The sequence below is a fragment of the Anthonomus grandis genome, chromosome 9 (assembly GCF_022605725.1).
Source record: "Anthonomus grandis grandis chromosome 9, icAntGran1.3, whole genome shotgun sequence".
Taxonomy (NCBI): domain Eukaryota; kingdom Metazoa; phylum Arthropoda; class Insecta; order Coleoptera; family Curculionidae; genus Anthonomus; species Anthonomus grandis.
In genome coordinates, this window is record NC_065554.1 from 26,089,366 (window position 1) to 26,117,170 (window position 27,805).

A 27,805-nucleotide genomic window follows, 5' to 3' on the forward strand; every position below is an offset into this window, starting at 1 on the left:
GTTCTCTGGGTACTATAGCTCTCACTGCTAGTAATCTCTGGTTTTCCAAAAGATTTAAATACTGTTGACCGGTTAGTGTATGGTTATAAATGATCATATAAGGTGATTATGAAAAACAAATTTATACCAATTACCCTAAAAATAATTTTGTGAACTGAGGGATTAACTTACCATACATATCACACTACACGTTAAATCCCAAATTTAACTTGTATCGTAGGTTTGGCTACTTCATGACGATTAAAAATTACGATTATGTTAAATAATTTTTCTTACAAACCAATTTGAAAATTTCAATTGCCTTGAATAGTCTGTATCTTGTAACAACTTTTTATTAGATTTTTACTTTTAATAAAAATTTACTGATGTTGAAACTCTTTAATATTGCCGAAACCTCAAAAATTGAACCTTGAGCAAGGCGTACGTGACCAGTGACAAACGACAGGCAGATAGAAAAACTACTTTACTCAGATAGAGAGAAATACAAGATGATTCCAATAAATTGCTTAAAATTCAAAGAGAAGAACAGCTAACGCCATCTAGGAGTTCTTATTTTTTTACAAGGTCATTAACCGACTTTACGCTAGATGTCGCGATCAGTACTATCTTTATACAATATTAAATGATTACATTATAAATGCTATCAAAAAAAAATAAAAACGCTACTATCTTTTAAACCTTGAAAGATATTAATCTTCTTTGAGGACTCTCTGAATGGTAGTTCATGATATACGTATATCAGTTGCAGCTCTCTTGATCGATGATCTCGGGTTCGCATCTATAATGTTATTATCGCGGCCTTCATTCGCATTGTTTCTCTGATCTCTCAGGATACAGTTTCAAATATCTGGCGGTGGCAAGATTTGTATTCTTATTAGATTTAAGATTTAATGTAAGGTTCCAATATGTAAAATTTTTCTTCACAGGTACATATATTGCATGGCCATTTTTGGAAATTAAAAGTTAATAAAACACTAATAAATACCAAAGAACTAAATGTTAACAAGATAAAAAGTAAACTCAAATCTTTATAGCCATATTTTGCAGCAAAATGACGTTAAAGCATTTTAATTCTAATATTTTCCTGGTCCTTCAAAAGCCTGACGTCATCATTTCTAAACGAACAAAAGATATTCATTTTCTATGACCCATTTAAACTTTTTAATTTTTTATCATTTGGCCCTTCGAGAATGCAAACAAATAATTGAAATTTGTACAAAACAACTCCCTGGAAGTCATTATTAATGTTTAAAGTCAAAATCAAGTTTATTGTGCATTAATATAACATACAGTGGTGGAAAAATTTATGGAATGGAAACTTTTTACTTGGACAAGTATATTTCTTTCTACTATTTGTTGCAGCATATCATAGAAGGAGATACAAACGTAGAATACGATTTCTAACGCTTTATATTTTCATACAAAATAATGGTTATTCATATTAATAATTTTAAATTATAGCTAATTTTTTAATTTGAAACTTCTATTATTTTATAAAAAAAAAAACACTTTTTAGTATTTTGCAGAATATCCTTCAGCATCTGCCTGACATCTCTAATCTTCTCCCGAAGATGCTTACATAGTTAGCGAAACAGGTGTCGAGATTAAAAATAAGATTTTTGGTTAGTGGTAAAACTGTCTTGTAATTAATGAACTTAGCCCTGATAGCCTCGGACCCAATAATCAGATGTACACTTTCTTTTGTATTAAGCAAAGAAACCATGCCCAGAAGACCAGTCAGAGATATTGTCGAGATCAATATGATGATAGAAGCTGAGTATCATCAGCATATTGATGTGATGAGCATTAATGAATCTGAGATGATAAGCCAGCAGTAAAAAGGGGAAAAAGACAAAGAATAGACCCCTGAGGATGATTGAGAGTTTAACTGCCTGGAAGTAATAGAAGCTAACTCCAATTTATTGAAAGAATCAGAAAATGACTACAACCAGTTTAAAAAATGCTCCAAAAGATGGCTTTATATTGTTGGAAATAAACAAATATTCCAAACAGTCAAAATTTGTTCCATGCAACTCCCTGGAAGGAATTATTGTTTTTAATTGCCAAAAACTATATTTGCAAATAATCTTTAAAAATAGAGCAAGTTTCTAATAATAAAGCCTAAGAATATAGTCCAAAAAAATAGTCCATTTTTCTCGAAGAGACCTCTTAATAATAAAAATTCAGAGATTGGAGGGACACAAAGTCAATGGTCTCAAATTATGTTTATTTTTTAAAAAACGATTACACGTGGTTCGTCCTAAGGCATCGTCAGATCTAAACGAATACTAGGGTTGCTTTCTATTTTCTTTTAGATCTGACGATGCCTTAGGGCGAAATACGTGTAATCGTTTTTTAAAAAATAAACATAATTTGAGACCATTGACTTTGTGTCCCTCCAATCTTTAAATTTTTACTTTTTAAGGATATAGAGCAATCCTTTCAAATTTTTTTTGAGACATATAACTTTGACCCGAATATCTCAAAAACCACTGAAGATAAAATTATGAAATAGCTTGTATTATATTAAGGAAAGAAGTGTTTATAAATAATGTTTAAGGTATGAAGTGATCCTTTTAAAAAATTGAAGATATATGAAGATAAATTCAGATCTAACCTAGACCCACTTAAATCCAAATATCTCAAAAACTACTGAAGATAAAATTATGAAATAACTTGTATTATATTAAGGAATGAACTTTTTACTAGTAACCTTTGAGCTACAAAGAAATCCTACTAAATGTTTTGAGGTATGTGACTTTTAATTCAGATGACATCTTAAGAAAGGTTCCCATCTAATCTAGATCCACTTAAAGCAAAATATATATATAGCATAATACTTACTCATAGGTTCTAATATGATAAAAAAAAACATTTTTTTCAATTTAATTTCTCAACTTTGCATATAGATAACAGTGTCCTTACTTGTTCAGCATCAGCAAAAAATCTTGGTGTCATTTTTGATGAGGTCCTGAACTTTCAGGTACATGTCTCCATAAAAAATTATCCTGCATGTATGCTTTACTTAGAAACTTGTATCATTTTAAAGATTATTTACCCAAAAATACCAAATTAATGCTTGTGGAGGCTTTTGCTTGGTCACAGCTAGATTAATGCAATATTGCTTTTTACAATTACCTCACTCTTGAAATGAAGAATAAAATTTAGTTAGCTTAAAATCCCTCGGTGAGATTTGTTTTCAACACACAAAAATTTGATCAAATAACACCAACATACACTACCGGTCAAAAGTGAAGAAACATTTACAAATTTAACAATAACATACAAGATATTATTATTTTACATTTTTAGTAGAAAATATTTAGCTCTATTATTGCAGCATAAAAACACATCCTTCTTGTTTGTATTTACCTTATCAGTTGATCAAAATTATTTATGCTATTTTATGCGGACAAAAGTGAATAAACATTTGAAACAAATCTTATTTTGTATTTAAAGTGATTATTTATCATTAGTTTGATCTTAACGTTGAGTGTTAAACTGTTATATACGATTTGTGCAAAATGCCTCGCGGAATACCTAGATCTAACTATTGATCTCCGAAAATTAATTGTTTCAAAATTTCAAGTTGGTGTAAAACAAAGTGAAATTGCTAGGCAAATTTATCGTAACAGATCCGTAGTTTCAAAAACTATTGCTGCTTTTAAAAAATATAATAGTGTGACTACCCGTCCAAGGTATGGACGCCCAAGGAAAGCGAATAAAGTTATTGAGAGAAAAATAAAAATTTTGGCAATAGAACATCCCTTTATGCCCGCCACAGAAATTTATAAAATGAAATACCTGGGGTTTTGGTATCTGTGCGTACTATTCGTCGTTGTTTGACTGAATTTGGACTTAATAGCCGTCGTCCAGCCAAAAAACCATTCGTTTCCAAAAAGAATAGCTTGGCTAGACTCCAATTTACACAGGAACATCTTGACTGGACAACCCAAAAGTGGAAAACGGTTCTTTTCATTTTCTGATGAAAGTAAGTTCTGCCTATTCGGATCTGATGGAATGAAATGGGTTCGTTGTCCTGCCAATACTAGACTTAATCCGAAGTGCACCAGGGCAACTGTGAAACATGGAGGAGGCAATATCATGGTTTGGGGTTGCTTTTCCGGATCAGGAGTAGGACCATTAAGAAAAGTTGAAGGAAAAATGGACAGATTTCAATTTTTAAGAATTCTTCAGGATCATATGCTTCAATACGCGGAAGAAAATATGCCGCTTCGATGGTCGTTTCAGCAGGATAACGATCCGAAGCATACCGCAAAAGTAGTAAAGAAATGGTTTGAAGATAACAATGTGCCCCTTATGAAATGGCCCGCACAAAGTCCGGATCTAAACCCGATAGAAAACCTATGGGACCATTTAGATAGGTCCATTAGGTATCATTTAGATATTTTGTTCACAGCTCTTCAAGAGGAGTGGAATTCCATTTCAGCAGATTATATTGACAGCCTAATGAACTCTATGCGAAGTCGGTGTGCTGAAGTTATAAAAAATAAGGGTTTTGCTACACATTATTAGTCTTTGTATGTACAACTAACTAATACATTGTGTATAAAAAATAAATAAAAATAGTGTTTCTCCACTTTTGTCTCCTATAAAAACAAGAATAAAATATATTAGTTGTCACTTGTTTTTTTTTTTTAATTTTTTTTGAGGTACTGAAGACTAGAAACAAAATTATATTTAAAAAAAAATAAAATCAATGATCAAATACACTAATATAAAAATAAATACAAAAGACATTTTGTTTCTCCACTTTTGTCCGGTAGTGTATGTTGACAATAAAATATGAAAAGAGAACAGCTTTTCATTTTGGTTAGTTTGTTTATAGAATTTACAAATCCAGGTACCCTAAATATCTTCTAGATTATTTCACAGCAAGACTAATAGCCTAAGAGATATTATAAGATTTCAAATACCAGTGCATAGAACTGAATGTTTAAAAAACTCATTTGCCTCTCAGGGTTAAACTCTGAAGTATACAACTTAATAAGATCATGCTCACTTTTCACTTGCAAGAAGAAATACAAGGCTTTTCTGTTAGATTCACTTATACCTTTATGGTAATGTTAAGTCATTTTAATTTTAGCATAAAGTTGTATTGTATTGAAACTGCCCACTAGTACTGTATTTTTCAGGTAGCATGAAAGACCACATTATGTGAATGTTACCTTTTATGTAATATTTTGTTGTTGCCTTATCAAAAAAACCACTATAACAACCAATATAAAATTCCGAAATAAATTGCGTTATACTAAGGAATAAACGTAATAGTGCCTTAAACATATTAAGTAAATAAATAATTACCTTTACAGGCCAACGTGCGAATCTCATCGGCATCCGTAATCGGAATCTTACGATTTATCAGATGAATGAACACCATAATCCCGCTGTTCGATCGTACGCAATCCCACACCTTCTGAATGAGCTCCTCAAAGCTTTTATACTTCGTCTTCTTACTGGGCGAATTCGTAGCCACCTGAGTGGACCTCGACACGGTACCACCAGGTCGATTCAACGGAGCACAAACGCTGTTCACCAACACCCTTAGGGCGGCCTTCTCCACCTCACTGTCCCTTACTATCCCACCTTCTGCCGCCCCAATGATGATATTATACCCCAAAGTAATTCTCTCTTCCGGCAAATCTACTCGTTCGCACAAAAGAAGTAAAACTTTGGGCATAACGCAGGCTATAGCCAAAACTTCCAGAGCGGATCTGACCGTTTCTCCTCGACCCCCGTAATTCCACTCATAAGCCAGAGCGATGATTTGCAACAGCAAATTTATATCGCCGAGCTTCAGTAGTTGATCCACTGGGCTCCAGTGCGACCTGAAGCTCATGTGTTCGAGTAATAGTTCGATGTACTGCTGGATTTCCTCGGGGGAGGATTTACAGGCTTTGTAAGGAGGCAAAACGGGCATCACGGGAGCGGAGGGGTTCAAACGTAACTGGGACCGTTGAATCGGTTCCGCTTTATGGTATAAATGTGCTTCCAGGTAGCGTCGATAGGCCAGACACACGTGCCGAACGATTTGACGTGCGGAACATTCTTGATCCTCGTTCGGTTGACCGTTGGCGTCGTGATCGGGTTGGAGGATCGGTAACGTGGAGATCTGTTAAAAATTCAAATCTTTTTTATCCAAAATTAACACAATACAGTACTCCGAAAGGTAGGTATTAATATCATAGTAACACTTCAAAACTAAAAAAGCTTTCAATTTCATTTTAAATGTTGACTACCTATTGCAATTTTTTATGTTATTTGGCAATTTATTAAATACTTTTGGACATATTTTCAGGATAAAATGTTTGGAAAGAGTTAATCTAGTACGCAACCAATTTAAATCATTTCTTAGTCTAGTTAAATAATTATTAAAAAAACCATTTGTCACAAATAAATTAAGATTTTTAAAAACAAATAAATACACTTGAAGTATATACATAGACGAAACAGTTAAAATCTCAAAGTTATTCAAAAGCGATTTACCAGTTTTAGGGGGTACTCCCGCCATACATCTAATAACTTGTTTCTGACCAATAAATACACGACACGCAAACGCTGAAAAAACCCAAAGAATTGGATCCCATACAGAATCCTAGAGTGAACTGGATTTTAACTGGTTTTTATCCATTAAGGACCTAATATTTCTTATGGCATAACAAAGGCTACCTAATTTTAATGCCAAATCATTGCAATGTGCCTCCATCGAAAGAGTGCCATATAGTATCAAGCCAAGAAATTTTATTGTTTGTTGACATTGCAAGAAACTACCATTATTGCTCAAATGCATGTCAAGATCAAGATTTAATTGACCCCGATGAGTGCAATAAACCATATAACTTATTTTCTTGGTATTAAGAAAAAGTTCATTTAGAGTAAACGAGTCATTTAGCTCGTGCAATGCTTTTTCCGCAGTAATGTGCACATTAAGTGCGAAGTATCATCCGCGTACATAGTAACGTGACTATACAGTAAATCTGTAGGCAATGAATTTACAAATATAAGAAACAACACAAGCCCGAGCACCGAACCTTAAGGTACTCCCCAATCAGTGTAAATATTGTTTGAACAATATGAACCTAATTTATTTTTTATTTCCACGTATTGCGTCCGAAATGCTAAAAAGACTGACATAGTCAAACGTCCTGCTTAGGTCGCAAAAGATCCCCACAGGGCGGCTCACCTGCCTCAAGTGCATCGATAACTTCAGATAAAAACGACAAAATGGCAGACGAGGTAGATCTACCCAACAGAAAACCATGTTTGTCTTTCCGAAAATATTTTGTTTTTTACTAGATAAGCTAAAAGCCTATCAAGCATTGCATATTCAAATATTTTTGAGAAACAGGAAGTTAAAGCTATTGGCCTATATAATTCTCAACTAAATTAGAATTGCCTTTTTTAAAAACAGGAATAACCTTACAATTTTTTTAATGAGTTTGGAAATACTCCCTTTTCGATGTAATGTATTTCCCTAATAATGGAATTTCATCAGGTCCTCCAGACTTTTTATTTTTTATAATATTTAGGACTTCACACACCCTCACTGAAAGGCACAATGCTCATACTATGCAAAAAACATGCAAAAGAAACATTCTGGACATTAGATTAAATATCTTTATTTTGTTTTAAAGTGCTTAAAATAATTGTAAGTTATTAAAATAATTAGCTACTTTTATAGGATTTGTAATTAATAAGCCGTTATTCTCTATAATAAATTCAAAAAAAATTTTTTTTTATTATTGTTATTTAGTTCAGACACGATAGACCACCACATTGTCTTGCTAGGATTTTCCGAGTTTGTTATTTTATGGTGATAAAATTGTTTTTTACTATGATTAATTAATAGTTTATGCCTGGCACGTTCACTTTTATATATGTCGTCGCCAATTCCGGGATCACACGCCGTCGTCGGTGTAAATATTTTAAACTTTAGCAAGATTTTCTAATTTCATCCGTTACCCATAATTTGGATGTGAAAATTTTAACGAAAAACTTAAATTAAAATATACCATAAATATGATGAATAAAATAAGTCAAAATGGACATTAAAATTATTTTCCTTCCAGACCTCAGCCCATTTTTCACACTCAAGGACACATTTAAAATCAATTATATTAGTAAAACAACAATTTCTTTTAAGCTGACCACTCTGATCGTCGGAACATTTGTTAGAAATTCCAGAATTAAAAAATACAGTTTCATGATCATGATTGCTTTCTACCACAGCATCCTTACATTCACATATATTAGTAAAAATTAAGCTCAAAACGTTAGAACTGGTAGGGCCAATTCGAGTTAAAGCATTGCCGAGAAACTAGAGGGTCGTTTTTAGGGTTAAAGGTACTTACGACATTGTGTAGCTTTCGAAGGCCATCCTGGGCGTCGAATTCGTCCAAAATGACTTTGAATTGGAACGTTAGACCGAAGAACATGATGGCTTGGCATCGGCCCGAGTCGTGGGAGCATTCTAGGAGCCAAAGGGCGTATCTAGGAAAGAAGAAAATAATAATGCAATGTCAAATATTAATTTTAAGTACAGGAATTTAAAAAAAAAAACATTTATTTTTATGTATTTTCCTGGTTAGTTTGGGCTTGTGCATTCCAAGAAACACCTTGACTAAAAATTCAATGATATATGAAGGCATAAAATGTATAATCACCTGCCCCTAGGTCTTTGGCATATAATGCGCAATTTTATATAGGAGTCAAGAAGCTGTTATTTTTAAGCATCTATTATTTATTAATAATAATAATAATAATAATAATAATAATAATAAACGACTTTTATTTGCAAAAATTCATTACATAATATTTGTATAATATGTTTCTTAACCTATCATTTGGCTATTCAAACTCAACCCTCTAACAGATTTCAAAAAATGCTAAATAACACACATGTGCCAAATAATTATGCACTTGAAACGCACTTTAAATAATGTAATCTTAACTTATAGTTAACAGTAATTAAAGAAAAAAAAAATGCTCAAAAAAGCAAATATAAAGGAACCTGAAAATGTTTCCGTAATACACCCAACAAAAAATAAATAAATAAACAAAAACATCAAAAAGAAATGGTCACTTTGCTGAGAAAATTTTACGCTTCGGACAGCAGGCGACAGACTAGCGGTGGGTCAAATTATAGTCCTGTACTTGCTTACTCATTATTATAGACTTTAACACAGATTTAAATTTTTTTGTTGTAAATACTTTCATATAATCGGGCAAAGAATTATAAAGATGAACAGAGGTATACAAAGAACTTTTTTGAAAAAAGGCTGTTTTATTTTTAGGAATCACGAACTTTGTTTTATTTCTAGTATTTCTAGAGTGTACACTGTCATTGGTCTTGATTTTTTCTATGAAGCACGTTGAAATATATTTGCGTTTATTTATAAGTTCATGAAAAAAGATTCCAAGATGTAATAGCCTTCGATTTGTCATATTTAACCATTTAGTTTCATTAATTTTATAAGATATGCTATCATATTTTCCAATATTGAATATTAAACGGCAACACATATTTTGGATTTTTTGTATTCGAAACTTGTCACAATGTCTGAGGCACGGGCCATAAACTATGTCTGCATAATTAAAGTGAGACAAAACAAGGGTTTCACATAGCTTTCTTTTTAATTCGACGCTTAAAATTTGACGACTATTATATAATTGTTTTAATGATATATATGCTTTTTGAATAAGGTTTTTAATATGGCTTTCAAAATTTAATTCAGTATCTATTACTACCCCTAAATTACGTGCTTCTTCACAGAATTTAATTTTTAACCATTTATTTTTATATTACTAAGAACTGAAAATATATTTTTACTTTTTCTTCGACCAAAAAACATAAGTTAATGATGAATGTTCCTCTGAAATGTTTGTTATTAATTGCAGATCCCTGTTTATGTTTTCTATTGTTTGGTTATGATTTTTAATATTAAAATGACAATAAAGCTGAGTGTTGTCAGCGAACGCTTGAACTTTGCAACACTGAGGAGATCTTAAGACGTCAGCAGTGTAAATGATAAATAAAAGTGGACCCAATATTGACCCCTGTGGCACTCCGGATGACACTCTACACTCCTCTGAATACTCTTCACCCACTTTAACTCGCTGTGTTCTGTTTGAAATGTATGCTGTCACAAGAGCCAGAGCATCAGCACTGAATCCATAATATTTAAGCTTGGCGATCAGAAGTTCGTGATTAATCGTATCGAATGCCTTTGAGTAGTCCAAAAGTATTAGAACGCTCTCTAAACCTTCATCATAAGCTTGAATAATATCACGTGTAACAACTGCCAAAGCTCCAACCGTCGAGTGTGCTTTTCGAAAACCATTTTGGAAGTCTGGGATAATCGCATTTAAATTAAAGTAATTATACATTTGTTGATGTAATATTTTTTCCAAAATCTTTGACATAGCCGGTAATATAGATATAATTCTTAAATCATTATATATAGTAGGATTTTTATTTTTTGGTAAAGGCAAACCTACACTATTTTTCCAAGAAGTTGGAAAATAATTCTGTTCAATACAACAATTTACAATATTTGTAATAAAAGGATCTATGAAAGGGCTACACTGTTTAATCATATTGGCTGTTACACCATCAATATTATATATTTGTCATGTGATAATTCATGTAATATTATCTGCAAATTCATAATTGTATGTGCTCATTTATTAGGTTTTGTTTATGGTATATGTTATACATAAAACCTTCATCTTCTATATTATTTTTGGTGCTTTAGAATTTTAACTGTTATTATTTTTTTACTGTTTAAAAGTAACCTGAGTTTATTAGTCTTCCTAGATTATAGTCTTCCCTTTTGAGGTAGTTCCAGTGGTTACATCTTTCAAACTATTTATATTTTACCAAAAAATCTATTTAAATCAATTATATATGATTCGAATAGATTTTTTTACTGCATTGAGCCAGTTTATCTTTCAAACAATATTCGATCACTCTTAACTGTTTGTTACTTATACACCAGCAGGTATATATATCCTCAAGAACAAATAAACTAAATGCAATCATTTGAAACAGCTAAGTTCCACTTTACCAATTTAGCGAGAAGCTTTGCTTTGTCTGTTCGCCCTGAAGAAAACCTAATATAAGCCGAAACGTGGGCAATTAGAGGATCCTTTATCCAACTAAGCCCTTAAAAAATAAAAATAAATTAAACTGAGTGATTAAAACAACACACAAAATCTTATTTACACTGTGTTGGTTTACTAATAAAAATATGATTAGCATACTTATGGCTTTTGTAGGTATACTAATCATATTTTCTAATTTTGAAGAACGAGTTAAGGATGTGGTTTGAAGAAAAAGTCCATCTTTGCTCAAAAAGACCGGCTTACATTAAATAGTAATGAAAACAAACTCCAAGTCACAGGTGTCAAATTTATTAAGTTAAATTCAGAGGATTACACGTGTTTCGCTCATACTAGGAATCATCAGATCCACTTGTGCATTCACTAATAAAAAAGAAAAAATTAAATTAAAATGATACTTGTTTGGTGACATAATTTTAATATGTAGTAACTAGTCTCCGTCCGATTTTACCAACTTGAACTTAATTTCTACCCTTGATTTGTATCATGTTCTCAGTTTCTTTTTTATTAATTTTTGTTTGGAATTTTGTGGAGAAACTAAAAATATAATAACATATAGCGTGTCCCATTTAAAATAAGAAAGTTATTATTAGCCCCGCCTATATCGCACACCCTTTATAAAAACTTTTTATTGTAAAAAATGAGCAACTTACAATCTCAATTGACAGGTCCGAGCGTTCGATGTTTTCGAATTTATTCGAAGTTACAGATTCGCACTGTATATTTTAAAAGATAAAAAATACTGCAGCCATATGATAAATGGCTAATAAGCCGTATAATAAAAAGATATTTCTGGCATATATGAATGTAGGAATTTATCAATGTCTAGGGTTATGATAATAAAAGTTTCTGGTATCAATTAAATAAGGTTTAATAATAAAGTCAAAAGTTATACGGATTTTACAAACAGCAGCACAAACAATCTAACAAAGATTCGACACAGCGGTAACACAGCCAAACCAACATGAACAACGGATGATTATTTGAAATAAACATCTAAGAAAGAATACTTCTGTACTCACGTCTTGAGTAACCTCTTAAATTTATTCGTCTTATATCTTAAATAAATCATAACACCAAAACCCCGTCTAGATTATGATGTCAAGACAGATAAAAGCACTCCCGATAATAAATCAAGCGTCTCTTGATTTTCCGTCTTTTCGGGAAAAACTTTTAATATATAAACGTCGTTTTGTCGTTATCGTCGTAATATTTTTTAACGTCCCGCCGCGCAACTCTCGCTACTCAAATCTAAACAGAGACTAAAAACCCCCGATTTTGTTCTTACATCAACATTTCGGCTTCGAACTCGAATACCTGGAACTACCGCAAAGAAAGCCGTTTCTTAAAAACGCTTCGATTTCCATGTTATTGCCTTTGGCGGCTTGCCGTGACGATTATTATTAGAAATGCTTTGCCGTTTGTTTTTATTTGTTACTTTGGGCGGTCTCGTTTGTAAATAATATAAGAGATATTTATTGCATTAAGAAGATAAGGTATGATAAAAAAAAATATGTACAAAATTAAAGATTCCCACATGAATATGCCAATCAGATATTCTGATATATGTTTGTGCTATGGGATAGAGCCGCCTTTATGACAAATGTTATTACAGTTAATAAAAATGGGATCTAAGCATGTAGCTGTAGCATTTGATATTTGGGTTAGCTCTTTAATTAAATAATGAATTGGGTTCGTGAAAAGTTTTTTTATTAAATTTCCAAACTTACTTGACAAAATTGGTGATAATAAACTGCGGCATCACGCAAATCTTCTCCATGGCCTCCTCGAGGTACCCCAAATAATAAAAGCACATCGCGACCCCGGTGGAGGCGATCGAGGGTCTCGGCACCTCCAGCAACGCCTCCAGTCCGCCCCTATTCAAAAAATCGATGGCGAACTTCTTATGGCAAAGCAACGCCGCCAAATATCGTAACGCCTCGAAGGCCAACCGCGACTCTTTAGTCGCTCTGACGTTCACGTACGTCAATATCAAATCCATGGCGTTGTTGTCTTGGAAGGCGTGGCCCAGGAACTCCTGGTACTCGCCCATGGGCGTCAAATATCGCAAAATTAAAATTTGCCGGGTGGCGATCGTCGGCGGGAATATTTGAACGGTGCCGATCATAAACGTTTCCAGTTCCGCCCAAGATGAATTACTCGATTCCCCCAGGACCGTGTTGGTTTTCCGGGGGGACGGTGGCGTCGGTGTTGTGGAATTGTTTTGATCGGGTCGGGCGCGTTTACGTCTATGACTGTCAGTGTCGGAGGCCTGGGGTGACGTGAAATCGTGATCCGACTGTCTTTTTCTTTTATTTGAAGTGTCTTCCTCGGTGTGTCTTGGCTAAAAACAACATTTATTTAAGGACTAAACCGTCTCACATAACCCAAAAAAAGTATAAACATAACACAGTCGGTAATGCCAATTTGAAGAATTAATTGCAATGGTACAGTACCAGTTAGATGTAAGGGTTTGGTCAACTTTTTACACTTAAAATAATATATATTTTTTTAATTTATTTATTAATTAATGACGGGATACCCCATTACATAAGTTTAGAGCATGCTACAAAGTTATCCAAGATAAGCATCATAAGTAGTAAATCAAAAACCCAAAACTAATCCTCTTTATAACAAAAACAAATCAAGTTACAAAAATATGTAATATATAAATCGAATAAACTTAAAACATCAAAACTAAATAACAGAATGGGCTTGGAAAATTAAAAAAAATATATATATATTTTCCCAAAAATAAATACAACATAAGTTTATAAGAACAATGACGTTTATTTCAAGATGTTAGGGTAAGTATTTGCAAAGTTATAAGGCTGCTAGTCTGGGGTTTTTTATACCTCCCGAGATTCCGTCCCAATTACGCACTACGTCATAGACGCCGACGCGACGCGACGGTGTGTTATAGAGCGCTCGCTAGCCAGCCAGCCACAGCCTAGTGCCCAGGCGTTATTTTGACAGGGTGGTTTTGTTTGTTGACATTTTGACTTTTAACTTTTATTATTGACTTATTTTGCTTGTTGACTAATTACAATGGAGCAGGGATTTGTTCGTGGTCAGTCAGACAATTTTAAAACTATAAATTCTATTCAAAAATAAATAAAAATAAACTTTTACTTTGACATCCTGTTTTTCAAAAACTAAGCATTTTTCTTAGGAAAATGAGTGGGTCTGTAATCACGCACCTGAAACGAGCTGCTTGCCCCCAAATCTGCAAAAATGTCATCTGGCAATTATTTTGATTACGAAATTTAAATCAAAACACTGAACATCCCACTTTGATGTAATATCCAAAAAGTATAGATTTAACCAAAAATTTTACTTAAAAAAAACCAAGAATCTCTTAAAATGCATTCAAAAACAGGTAAGCATGTCACCATAATGCGAGAAAAATTCGGCTCACTTCGTTAACATTGTACATATAGGCTAATACCGGTCCAACCATTTTCCTTGCCTTGTCTAAGGCGTGTTTCGACATAGAACATATGTACATATGAACTTTTGAAAAACACAAACAACAGCAAAAACATGCATAATAATATTACCAAAGCAAAGCAGCGTGCGCGGACGACATGCTAGCGTCAGTCGTCGCGTCCACTAATTGGGCGCCTGTGACGTATCATCCCGGCCGCGCTGGTACAAGGAAAAAATTAAACATGGCGTATTTATTCGAACTTTGAAAATTAATTGTGAAGTAACTATAAATGCTAGAGAACTGAAATAAATTGCTAAATTTAAGTTGGAGCCTGCTCTTTTTTACTAAAAAATAATCGAATTGTCGTTTCCAAGCTCATTGACCAATTGCTTCTTAAATAAATTCACTGACATGCCAAATACTATAACTATTCATGAGCTTACAGTAACAATCTATGGCACCCCTTCTAATCCTAGTTGGTAAATCTAAGTTTATGCACTCCAACAAGGTGCTACGATCTATGTAACCATCAATTAAGCTTATGTACGAACATCATACCCAATATATTTTGTACGTTCCAACATAACCAGATATAAACGACTCTCAATTATTGCATAATAGTGATCACCAATAAACAAACGCATCCTGAATGCATAAAATGTTAAAAATGTATGCTGAACTCTTTCCACAATCAGGTTGTGTACTGCCTGATAAGCTCACCAAACTAAGGAGGGATATACAACGAAAAAATGCTTACGAAAACTTTTTCAGTATTGCAAACAGTTAAATTTTACTCTAAACTTTTAAACACCCGGTAGAAAAAATTCACAACCGAATAATGATTCTTTTTGCTGCATTTTCAAGCCCCATCTTTTGTTAATAACTTGTTTTTTGATTCATTCGGATATCTGTATTCTTAAAGAAAAGGCACTGGCTAAAGGTTAAGAAAAACAGCAACTAAGTGACAATTTGTTTATCCAAAAACAACTCCTTATATATCTTTCGACAGCTGAGAATAAAAATATTATAGTTAGGTTTAAAAGGATTACAAAAATAAACGGCTTGAAAGGTAAAGGAACTTTCAAACAAGGCTGTAAGTGTCTTAAATGTGTCTACTAATTACATTTCTGAAAAAATTTTTTCTATAGGAATTTATTTATAATGCATCAACATCGAAGAGGCCAATTACAGATACAATTCTAACAGTAATAAATATTTAAATAGAAGTAAACACTATTGAAAGCAAGTCATATATCTACACAGCCAAAACGATACATTTATCTGGCAAAAATAAATAAATAATGCAAAGTATACCTCGAAAATTATACAGTATTTAAGAATCAAACAATGTGTCATTTACAAGGTTTGTGAATCTAGCCGCGCTAATTAAATCCAAGTCACTAGCATAAATTTTGACAAAAGTTACTCAGTTTATATAGGGTGTTACAGAAAAAGATGCTGATGCTCAGGGTGTTAACCCTTAAGATGATTTTAAAAAGAAAACTTGTAACTCTTAACTTTTGAGCTACAGTGTTAAAAACCTAGAGGTCGTGACCACTTTCAACTAGGTTTTCATCGAGACGAGAAATCTCGTCTTGATGATCTCGATTCGAGATTCTCGAAATTTCGAGAGTCTCGTTTGTTGAAGCCCAAGGTCAAAGTCAAGTCGACATAAAAACAATGCTAAATCGTTCGAGGGTAAGTTTTCACATTTTTTGCCTATATTGTAATTATTTACATCACTGAAATATTCTTCATTTACATTTATATACTTGTATGCGTACTATACGTCGGGGAACCAAACTCGTATTGTTACTGGTGTATTATAACTCAATATGCCCTTCATCAGAGTTATTCAGATTTCTTAAATCTGTTTCAGGTTACGTCTAATACATCTACTTTTGGAGGATTTAATCAACTAGAATTTGAAGATCTCATAATAGAATTGGCCATAAAAAAATATCTTCAATTCAGATTTTTTGAAGATGAAACATGTACTCTGTTCTCGTTTTTAAATAAGGAGGCAAAGTTACCAAAACGAAATGCTTTACGGACAAAAATTTATAATAAATAAACAACTCAAAAATTATTTTAGAGTCAATAACTGCTTTAAAATATCTACAACAATTGATTCGTGGACATCCAATGCCAGTTTTAGTTAGTCCAGCAAGTTTTACGGCATCACAGCTCATTTTATTGATCGAGACTGGAAATTAAAAAGTGTTGTTTTAGATTTTATCCCAGCGCTAGGACAGCATGCGGGTGTCGAAATAGCCAACATATTTGACAGTGTAATTAACAAATATGAGATTAAACAGGTATAACTACAGATAGTGCAACATCAAATTTTACATTTGCTCAGTATTTATCTAACATGATTGAAAATTTTGACAGTAAAGACAATCATTTCGTTTGCTTTAGTCACGTTTTAAATGTAGCAGTACAAGATCTACTTAAAATTATAAAAGCTGACAGTAGCGTGACAGACGCAAAAGACCTTGACATTTTTTCTGTGATCATGAAGACGAGAATTACGAAAAACTTGCCGATACTGAAATTGTTGATGTAAACAATAAATCGGCAGTAGATAATATTAGAACGCTAGCTCTTAAAATTAAAAGATCCGAACAGATTAAGCTTAAATTTATTAACTGTTGCAAGTCTGCCGATTTAACGATGTTGATGCCAGTAATTGATGTTAAAACGAGATGGAATTCAACATTAAATATGGTAAACTGGGCTCTAAGAATGAAAAAACCTCTAAATATTTTGTGTAAAAATAATGATGACTTAAAGGATTATGTATCTTATTTCGTCTCAAGATAGGAGCTAGTAAGCAGAATTTTCAATTATTTAAAAGTTTTTAAAACATTATCCGATTCATTTCAAGGCGAAAAATACTGCACATTACCTATGGTCGTCTTAGGAGTTAATATGCTTCTAGATAAATTGTAAACCTGGGCTTTTGGACTGGATAATTACAACCGACGAAAAAGTTATAGAAGCTCTTCAAGTAGCAAGGGATAAAATCGTCAAACACTATTCAAAAACCAATTGGATATATTGTGTTGCATTAATATTGGATCGACGACATAAGACTGAGACATTTAACTTTACGAACTGGGAAAAAAACTTAAAACAAGAAGCCATAACTAAATTCGAAAACTTGTATAAAGAAATGTATTACGTTAGTTCTAATATTGATATGCCTTTAGTATCTCAACCTTTTACCGATGATATTGATGACAATACTGATGACCTTAATCTGCAAAGTTTGTTTGAAAAAAGCAATGGCGACAGAGAGAACTGGAGAAAACAAATTGATGAATATTGTTTATCTAAGAGAGCTGAAGGCAATCAAGATATTTTAGAGTGGTGGAGAAAGAACGAAGTCATTTATCCAAATTTAACAAAAATGGCTCGTGATTTTTTAGGTATACAAGCCACTTCAGTTCCTGCAGAAAGACTGTTCTCAAGGGCAACACTGACAATTAGAAAAGAACGGAGCCGATTGACTGGAGAATCGGCTCAATTTTTACTATGTTTAAATTCTTGGCTATGCAACAAAGATATATTTATGAGTGCATAAGCAATAATTTTGTTATCTATACTTTTCGTATTTCTATTAATCTTTATTTCATGTTTTGTTCATTTTTAAATGTTTAGAATTTATGTTTTAGTTAAAAATTTTTTTTCCTTTAAAAATATAAAATTATTTGAGTTTTTACCTTTGTTACATGTTTCTTTTGCTTTGTTAATTTTCTTATGTTTAAAGTGAATTAAATTTATTTCCCAACATAGTTTTTCATTTTCATTCTTCTAACTTTTTAAAGGCTGTTGAGTTATTGCAGCATCTACAGTCTTTCGAGATCGAGAAATCTCGAAAAAATTTCTCGATCTCGAAAAATCTCAAAGTGATTTTCTCGATCTCGTCTCGAAAAAACAACCTGTCTCGTCTCGAAATCGAGACGAGACGAGACGAGAAATCTCGAATTTCGAGAATCTCGTGAAACCCTACTTTCAACAGCTAATCTAAACTATTTTCATTTTTGTTCATGTATTATTGTTCTCTCAATTTAATGGTAAAATAATTTATGTACATATAAAATAAATAAATTCAATTTTTTTTACCTATAAAGTGATCATGCATAAAAATGTTTTTATTTTTTTTTGCGCGAAAATCGCGTGTCTCACCAAAAAAAGATAAAAAATCCAATTTGTCCTAAAATGAATGGGGATTGAAAAAACAGATTTTATTTTATAAAAAACCAGTGGCGTATCTAATTTTTTTTAAAAATATTTAGTCTATGTTCCTGTACGGACGCAACTGGTTAAAATTTTAAAAAACTCCTACATGAACAAATGGCTCTTGATACTCAGAGGGTGTGTGTTAAAACATATCAAGGAAATGATTTATTTAGATATGATAAAGATTAATTAGTTATGATAAAGAGATGATTTTTATCTCAAAATTTTAATACCTTGTAGCTCAAAAGTTCTTAAAATTTCCTAAGGATTAACACTCTTAAGATTAGCATCATATTCTGTAACACCTTATTAATTGGTGAACTCTTAAAAATGTTTTTAAGTGCAAGCTAAAAGTATTTCTTTTTTTAGTGCTACCAGTATTTACAAAGAATGGAATCGTTGGATGGATTTCGGGAGAATCATTCGGAAGATTAATTTATTGGTAAAAATGTTGTGCATATACAGTATTGGCCATAAAAGTTGGAACTTTTAAAAATTTAAAACTTTTCCAATGCTTTAAATTTATATTTTATTTTTGTACATCCAATCAATAAACATATTTATAAGTAAACAAAAAAGCATACCATCAACCTTATCTTGTTTCAGACAATAAGAAATACTTTAAATTTTTGTGCTGGAACTTTTTATAAAAGATGTATTTTACAGGCAGTCTTTGACACACCAGTGTGCAAGTGGGTTCTTTTTATTTATTTTATTTTGTGTTACCATGGGAAAAGGCAAGGCCTATTCCAGCGACATTCGCCAAAGCATTTTAGACTTTTACAATCAGGGTGTTAGGCAGCGTAATATTGCTCAAAGACTAAACGTTCCTAAGAACACCGTGTCACGGATAATTAAGAAATATCATATATTTGGAAATGTGGTACCAGGTAAAAGCACTAGAAGACCTAAAGAGACGACTGCCCGTGTAGAGAGGCGAATTTCCCAGAATGGCCCATTTTTGTCATCCTCCAAAATTTTACAAAAATTAAATGAAGGTGACCCTTCCAATATCTCTGCAAGAACGGTAAGAAGGCGATTGTGTTATGGTGGACTTAACAGCTACAGACCTGCTAAAAAACCTTTGCTGCCGTAGAAAAATGTCAAGTTACGCCTACAATTTGCAATGTATCATCTTAACTGGACTGTACAAGATTGGAAAAAAGTGCTATTTAGTGACGAATCTAAGTTCAATCTGTTTTCCAGTAATGGAATACTTCATGTAAGACGATCAAAAGGTGAAAGACTCAAGAAAAAATTTATCCGACCTACGGTTAAACATGGAGGTGGTAATGTAATAGTATGGGGATGCTTTTCTTGGTATGGTACTGGGCCAATACATAAAATTGTGGGGAAAATGGATCGATCTATGTATCGGGATATTTTGCGAAATATAATGGAGCCTTACACATTTGAGTCTATGCCAGTAAATTTTGTATTCCAGCATGATAACGATCCAAAACATTCATCAAAATTGGTAAAAGAATGGTTGGACCAAGAAAAGATCACAGTTTTAAAGTGGCCGGCCCAGAGTCCAGACTTAAACCCGATTGAAAATTTATGGGAACATCTGGATCGCAAAATTCGGGCATCTGGAACAGTCAAAAATGCTGATGAACTATTTCATAAGCTTGTTCAAGCCTGGACTCACATTGACAGACAAATAATTGAAAATTTGATTGAATCAATGCCCAGAAGAATGCAGGCAGTAATTAATGCTTATGCTAAACGGTTACCATACCAAATATTAATTATTATAATATTATGGTTTCAATAAGTTATGTTTTATGTCGTTTTTAAATAAAAATCATTTAGTTCCAAGTATTTTGTCCAGCTTTTTTTAAATTTTTATTCCGAACTACTACTGGTGCTGAATTTTTGTCAACATTTAAATTAATTAACCCTAGTTTTTCGTGTACAACAACTTTATAAAAGAAAATAAAATGCTAATTAAAAGGCACACAAAATATAATAAAGTTTCAACTATTATGGCCAATACTGTATACAAGATACATCTTAGTGTGACGATACTACAAAGAAAGCTTATTAAACTCCTGCAATAATAATAAGTAATTATAGCTGTGATTCAGATAATAAGCATACATTTTGAAAAAAAAAATTATCGAATTTACGTTGCACACGTTCTATAGTTTTAGTCAATAACTCATATTGTGGAGACGATACAATGAAACCATACTCCAGCAGAGGCAACACCTTACTGCCAAACAATCTTAGACAACACTCAATGCTAAGACAAGAATAATAGGTCTAAAAATAAATCCCATTATTTTATATGCCTTATTACCCGATTCAATAATGCTATCTGTAAATGCCAGTTTACAGTCTACTATGACCCCAAAGTCTTTATAATGCTTACATGTCCTGTAAATGTGCACCATTAATACTGTAAGAATATTTGATTATATTTTTATTAAGAGGTAAAGACACAGAGCACCAATTTTTTAAATTATAGTATAACAAGCCTCCATTGAACTTATTTCCATGTACATTATAAAGTCATCAGCAAAGCATAAGTTCTTTGAATTACCTGCAGAAACAGGACCCAAATTCGAGCATTGGGGAACCCCACAGACCACTGTGTTAGTATAAACATTAGATTTAGCACCCCTGACTTCAACATATTGCCGCCAAGAACAAAAAACATAATTTTTGCATACATGTTCTGTTAAGTTCAATTTGACTTCAACTTACGACAGCATATTACGAATTCACATTGCACCTTTAAACCATTCAAATAGGGTCTTTTATTTGGAAGTACTTAAAAAGAATACTTGATACTGAGCGATGTTATTGTGATATCGACTTATGAGTAAATAGAACGTGTTATTTAAAACTAATAAAAAAAAAAAACCTAAACCAAAACTAACTTACCTGTTCAAGATTTTCAATGGATGAATTCGACTCAGTACTAACATTATGAATTGAAATGTTACTGACAAATGAATTTAATCTGAGCCCATCACCCCTGTAAGATGAAGGAGGAGGAGGAGATGAAATTGATTCAGCACTGACCCCATTAAGTGAGGTGTTACCAGCAGGAGAATTCAATTTGATCACCCCATCTCCTCGGTATGGGGGAGAACTCATGGAAGAAAAGTGGGCAAAAGGCCTGGTTAAATTTGTTGAAAGAGTTTTAGTGAATTCTGAGGAGCTTTTTAATCTTTTAAGTCGGGCCAATAAAAGAGGCACTAGCCTCCCATTTTCTTCCCTGAACTTGGCTGCTATATCAGGAATGTCCATGGCGGCGGCAAGTACTCCAGTAGCATAGCTTTGAAGGGGTTCTATTGAGTTTGTAACCCATTTTATTAGACGGTGAATAAGTGTATCCATGTCCTAAAATTATTTTAAATCAATTACAAAAGGGCAAAGATCAGGGCAATCAATAATAAAATGAACATTGAGTTCAAATATTAAAACTTACCTGAAAAACTACAGAAGTTTCTAGTCCAGGCATTAGATCTAATAACAGCCTACAAGCAGCAATATTTAATTGATCTATATCCCTATCTGTTATATTGTTTCTACTATAAAATGTATCCCTTAAATAATCATTGAGTAACTAAAAAATAAATTAAATGATTTATATGAATAAAAATGCACAAAATAAGGCACATACTTTACTCATAAATAGATCTTTACGAAAAACAATTTTTAGAATATGGCCAAGTTTGCATTCGGGGTCAGACCTTGACGGATGCCTCTCATCAAAGGGGTCTGGATCCATTTTTAGGTAGTTTTCTGTTTCTAATTCTATTATCTCGGCCAACCTAAAAGAGATTGTGATTTGATTTCATGTTGAACTACTCTCATTGGTTGTTCCCAGCTGGATTGGTCTAGTTTAATATATCTCTTTAAAAAATTATTATATAAGGTTATTTTATGTACACTATTGGCATTTTGCATTAAAACTGAATCATTTTGCCCATAATTTTGCAAGCAAGAACATATCAATCAATCAAATATGCTTTATTATTAAAAATACAGTAACTTGTTGGCAAAGCTGAAGAAAAATTTAACATGAGTACACAGTGATACCTTAACACCAAATTCACCAACCACAGATCCGCCATCCATTATCTAGATATTAATAGACCTTATTAACAAATCATATAACAATAATATAAATAAATATCAAAAGAAAACTTAGCAATAAAACAAAAATAGATACAATCTAAAAAAATTCCTGCTCATCATTATCAGAACAAAGATTACCTATCAAAGATTAAAATAAAAGCTAAAAGTAAAAAATATACTCCATAAATTAATTAAAGCAGAAACGGCAAACACTTTTCAGCAAGTCAAGTGTTTTAAAAATCAAGTGAAACATTAACCTGGCAATGAACTACCTTTCAAAGATAAATCGACAAGAATAATCCTAATAAGTTTTGGAGTTACAAAAAGTCAAAGAATCATATTCCTGGAGAAAAAAATTTGAATAATATATGCCTATCTCTTGAAATATCAATACAATAAGGAAGTGGGATTCTTAGGGTGTTTTTGAGTTTAGTACTGAGGAACAATTAAGTTATTAATAAGGGTGGAATTGGTAAAGGATCTTGGAGTACTGTTGCATTCTAAATCATCTTTTTGTGACCATAGAAATAATATTCTAAAAAGTCTGGTCTATCTCAGAATATGCATTGCATGGTCATCTGACTGTTTTTTAAAGTTCATATTAATAAAATTGAAAATATTAAGAAAATTTTTGAAAAGAAAAGAACTTGTTCATTCAGACTTGTGGATCTATGAGCAAACATTTATAAAACTACTAGTCAGCGATTAGTAATAACACCAGGTTTGTAAGATTTATTAGCAAATGAGTGATATTCATCTACATAATGAGTTGTAACATAATAGTGTCAGTTTAGATTTCAAAGTTCATGGTAAGGTATAATGTAACTTTAATTAAATATGAATGAAGTTCTGCACATGTTATTATTAACAAGAAAGATGAAGAAATAAAGTTTTTCATTCTATCAGATACAAAAACTAAGGGCCACTGAGTGCAGAAATCTAGAAGACCATAGAAGCTTTATATAAGGTTAAATACCACAAAAACATGTTGTAAGCAGTCAAGGGAGTCACTAAGGGATGATACTGTAATGACTTACTTCCTAAGAGTATGCACGGGATCATAACCAGGCTGTGCATACTCATCCTCCCAGCTCCTTATAAGTCCAGAGACCTCAGTAACTACGTTGTTGCTTCCGTTATCGCTCATTTTCACACAAATTGTTAATAACAAAACTCTACATGAGGCCAAAATTATAACCTCACTTCCCGCAGGAGTGCTATGTTAAAACTATGAAATACCCAATTTATTCACGTGCTTTTGAGAAAAAATAGTGTACTTCGAATTTCTTTAGACCGTTTTAATATGTACGAACATTTTTTGTGCGTTATATCGGAAAAAAATACGTTTCGACTGGAATCTCTTGTTTAATAATGGCTTCTGGACAAAAAAATTATTTTGCATTTGACAGTTGTCAGTGCGGTGACAAATGACAGTGATAATTTGACATTCGATTGTCAAATTTGCAGTTGGTAGGAAAAAAGAACATAAGAAGAAGAAGAAGAAGAAGAGTGAAAAATAAAAAGTCTGCCGGTTAGCCAGAGTTGTTTAGTCAATAATATTGCACTGTTTAAACGTTTAAGTTGCGAAAATGAGCGGAGACGGTGATAAAACTGACCAATTTGATTCCCTGTTCCTCACTATTGCACAACACCACCCAGAAGGTGCTCACCAGGTATAAAAACATCATTTTTACATAGAAGTCTTTGCTATAACCTCAAATTTTGCCTTAAAAAGAAAAGTAAAACCTATCCTATAGGCCTGTATCAGTTTAAAGTCTGCTCCTACAGAAAAAAATATATTACAGTTATTCTGATTAACCACTAGACTCAATCATGTTAATTTTCCAGCTTTTAGACACTTTTGTAAGCTTCTTAGGCCGCAAAACTGACTTCTTTACCGGAGGTAATGAAGGAGACTGGGAAAAGGTACCTGTAAACCTAGCCATTAACTTTATTCGGCCCCTAATTGATTCTCTTTTAGCTTGTTATGAACACCTTTAGAAAACATGAAAAGCTCAGTAGGGCCAGCCACGAAGATGAACTGAGGCGCAAGAAAGAGAAAGAGGTCAAAAAACCTAAAAGAGTTGAGCCTGAACCAGTGGAATCCGCTGAAATAACTGAGCTTACTGAAGAAGAAGCTGTAAAGTTGCAGGAGGAGTTGGATCAAAAGAAAGCTACTTCGCAGGCTTCAACTAGTAAAGATTCACCGACAAAAGTAGCAGAAAAGATTGAAGAAGATGAAGATGAGAGCGAAAAAGGGAAATTGAAGCCTAATAGTGGCAACGGGTGCGACTTGGAGAAGTATAAGTGGACACAAACCTTACAGGATGTTGAGGTAAGTGAGTTTTTCTTATACAGTATTTTTATATTAGAATTTTAATCAGTTAGTTATATTAGAAATGAATTTTAGAAGATTTGTTTATTTATTATTTAACTGAATTCATTAAATTCTTCCAGTTTCTGCTAGGTAAATCTAAGAATTCATATTTTAGTTAGTTAAATGATAATTGGAATTAGGTGAAAATCATATTGGCATAAACTAATAAAGAAAGGGGTTAAATAGGGGTTAAATAGGGGTTAAAAAGCAATGAAACACTATTACATGCTTTTAAAACACATTTATATGTTTTTTTTTTTTAAATTCTACATAAATACCTAAAATTATTACATAAATACTGTACAATATTACCTAGATTTACATGAGAAAAATGTTCTTACATATCACAGTATGTACTTAACCAAGTACTAAATTTACTCTACAAATACACAAAAAAAAATTGTTAAAATAATCACACTTTCAAATACTACATTTTATGAGAACTAATTTTAAAATTGTGCAATATCTAATAATAGTACAATTTTTTAATAAACACTAAATTAAAAATCCTTAGTATATATAAAATTACCATTAAACCTACAAAATGTCAGAAACTGGAGAAGTTTCCGAGGCAGTGGTCTCGAAATGCCAAAATGACACAGATCAATGTTTGACATGGCACTGGCAAAAAATCGTTTCGTAAATTTTAATATAAATACACTAAAATTATTCTTAAAAAATAAAAAAAAGCACAAGAAATGTAAATTCATGGCACAACTGGTTTAGTTCGTTGGGCCTTGGAAGTGTTGCCAAATAAACTACAGAATTTAGTAAGTAATGCCCACTGGGTCTAAGTGTTTCTTTTGAAGCGGGAGAACTCTGGCAGTTATTAGTATCTTCTTTGATCTCTGGCCCTCACTGCAATAAGAAAACATAAATTTAGCAAAGAGATTAATGAATTAAATTTAATTAATTTTTTGTCACAGGGAGTAATAATTCATTTTACATAAGAATGTTATTCAATACAACAAGAACAATATTCAAAAATCATCATTCAAAGAAAATTAAAATCACTTTGCAAGGATTTGTCAACCATTTACCAAATATATTTTAATTTTCTTAAGAAATATTTTGGTTTCAAGATTTCTTATATGGAGTGAAATCACATTAGAACAATGGACACAGTAGTAGAGCCTTGTCTAATTCTAGAGAGGCTACGAAAAGTCAGTGATAATGTTCTTACTAAGGCTGGTTTTTCAATGGTGTATATCTGAATAAGTTTTAAAACTAGGAGATCTAAATGACAATGTAAATTAAACACTCATAAATGTAGATGCAAGGAAATTTAACTCTAGCAAAGTATATAGATTTCAACAAGTAGAATCACTTCTTTGATCGCCTCAAAATGCCGCCTTTTTTTATAAGCGGTCGTAAATCACTTGTAAACTACGCCGGCATCCCTCGCATGACAGGATACAAGTCCGTCCAGAAAGTTAACATTAGAAATGCGTTTACGGGGGGCAATAAGGAAAGTATTAAGTTTAATAATATTATTGGGTAAAATCAAGGTTTTTTTATTTTAAAATATTTTGATTAGTTTTGACGCTTATTCATTGCGACACATTAAATAAACAACAACTAGGTAATAGGTAATATATTTATGTATGCATCCAGTCGCCATTTTTTCTTTGCTTTTATTTCTACTAATAAAACGCTTAAATTTGAGTCCTGGAAAAGGGTGTGAAAATGGTATTTTTGCACATTCTTCTTTTAAATAAATTCCTGCATTATCTTTTACACAAATATTATTAAATTTTTTGGTAAAAACATCCTCTAGTAAGATTATGTGTTCATTGAAGCTCTTTGAGGGTACAGTTAATCCCCCAAATCGTCCCTGACTACCCTCGTAGGCTTTTATTTCACAAAAAATTGTAGTTTTATCATGCACATCATCACCTCTGCAAAAATTAATACAAACATCACAACTATGTTTAAAACTACATTTTCGTAATAAATATCCACCTACATACACTAGTGCGTTGCTTTCTTCTGTATGTAAATTTTGATAATCTTTGCTGTCGATGTTTAAAATTGGTGTATAATTTTTTGTTGGATTTAAAACCGATACCCGTTTTACTAAATCTGGAGTTATGGTGAGTAATATATCACTTACATCCGCTAAACAATTGGAACCTTCCTTTTCATCACAATACCTTAAAGCAAAGAGCTTTTTAAAAGCCCTACAAAACTGAATGGGATTTTTAGCATTTCCACAAGCATTCCTGATTTGTCCAAAATAATTTTCCAGGCAATCTTGGTTAAGGTTTTGTGTTAATAAAAATGTGTAACCCTTAGATTTCAATACCGCCCATAATTTTATTGTTGATGATATGGTCAACCTCCAGCCATAAATAAATCTTAATGTTTTGGTTACATCTTTTTCGATTATTTTGTTTGTTTTTCTATTTTTTACTTTTCCGATGACTTTTAAGGTGGAAAAAAGTTTATCCATTTTTTCTAAAAATTTTATTTGTTTTTCGGTCCCCATAAATGCTTAATTTAAAATGTCAAAT

General features: G+C 32.4%; 3 protein-coding genes across 6 annotated transcripts in view; 1 reads left to right on the forward strand and 2 right to left on the reverse strand.

The window, feature by feature from the left end:
* LOC126740592 (protein mahjong) overlaps window positions 1-24,324 on the reverse strand; it is a 39,785-nt gene extending 15,461 nt beyond the window's left edge. For both annotated transcript variants that reach the window (XM_050446679.1, XM_050446678.1), the window contains exons 1-7: window positions 23,953-24,324; window positions 22,458-22,608; window positions 22,263-22,400; window positions 21,713-22,174; window positions 12,873-13,486; window positions 8,373-8,511; window positions 5,326-6,133 (exon numbers count right to left, since the gene is read on the reverse strand). In XM_050446679.1, the coding sequence (XP_050302636.1) occupies window positions 5,326-6,133; window positions 8,373-8,511; window positions 12,873-13,486; window positions 21,713-22,174; window positions 22,263-22,400; window positions 22,458-22,608; window positions 23,953-24,062 (2,422 nt within the window). In that variant the 5' untranslated portion in view covers window positions 24,063-24,324. The remainder of the gene's footprint in view (window positions 1-5,325; window positions 6,134-8,372; window positions 8,512-12,872; window positions 13,487-21,712; window positions 22,175-22,262; window positions 22,401-22,457; window positions 22,609-23,952) is intronic.
* Window positions 24,325-24,403: 79 nt separating this feature from the next.
* The window catches only part of LOC126740597 (nuclear migration protein nudC), an 81,438-nt gene continuing 78,036 nt past the window's right edge, over window positions 24,404-27,805 (forward strand). Inside the window, exons 1-3 of the mRNA XM_050446690.1 lie at window positions 24,404-24,588; window positions 24,764-24,841; window positions 24,897-25,250. Of these exons, the coding sequence (XP_050302647.1) occupies window positions 24,505-24,588; window positions 24,764-24,841; window positions 24,897-25,250 (516 nt within the window). The 5' untranslated portion in view covers window positions 24,404-24,504. The remainder of the gene's footprint in view (window positions 24,589-24,763; window positions 24,842-24,896; window positions 25,251-27,805) is intronic.
* Window positions 25,519-27,805, reverse strand: part of LOC126740593 (uncharacterized) — a 71,287-nt gene continuing 69,000 nt past the window's right edge. For all 3 annotated transcript variants that reach the window (XM_050446683.1, XM_050446681.1, XM_050446682.1), the window contains exon 4: window positions 25,519-26,150. In XM_050446683.1, coding sequence (XP_050302640.1) covers window positions 26,122-26,150 — 29 coding nt within the window. In that variant the 3' untranslated portion in view covers window positions 25,519-26,121. The remainder of the gene's footprint in view (window positions 26,151-27,805) is intronic.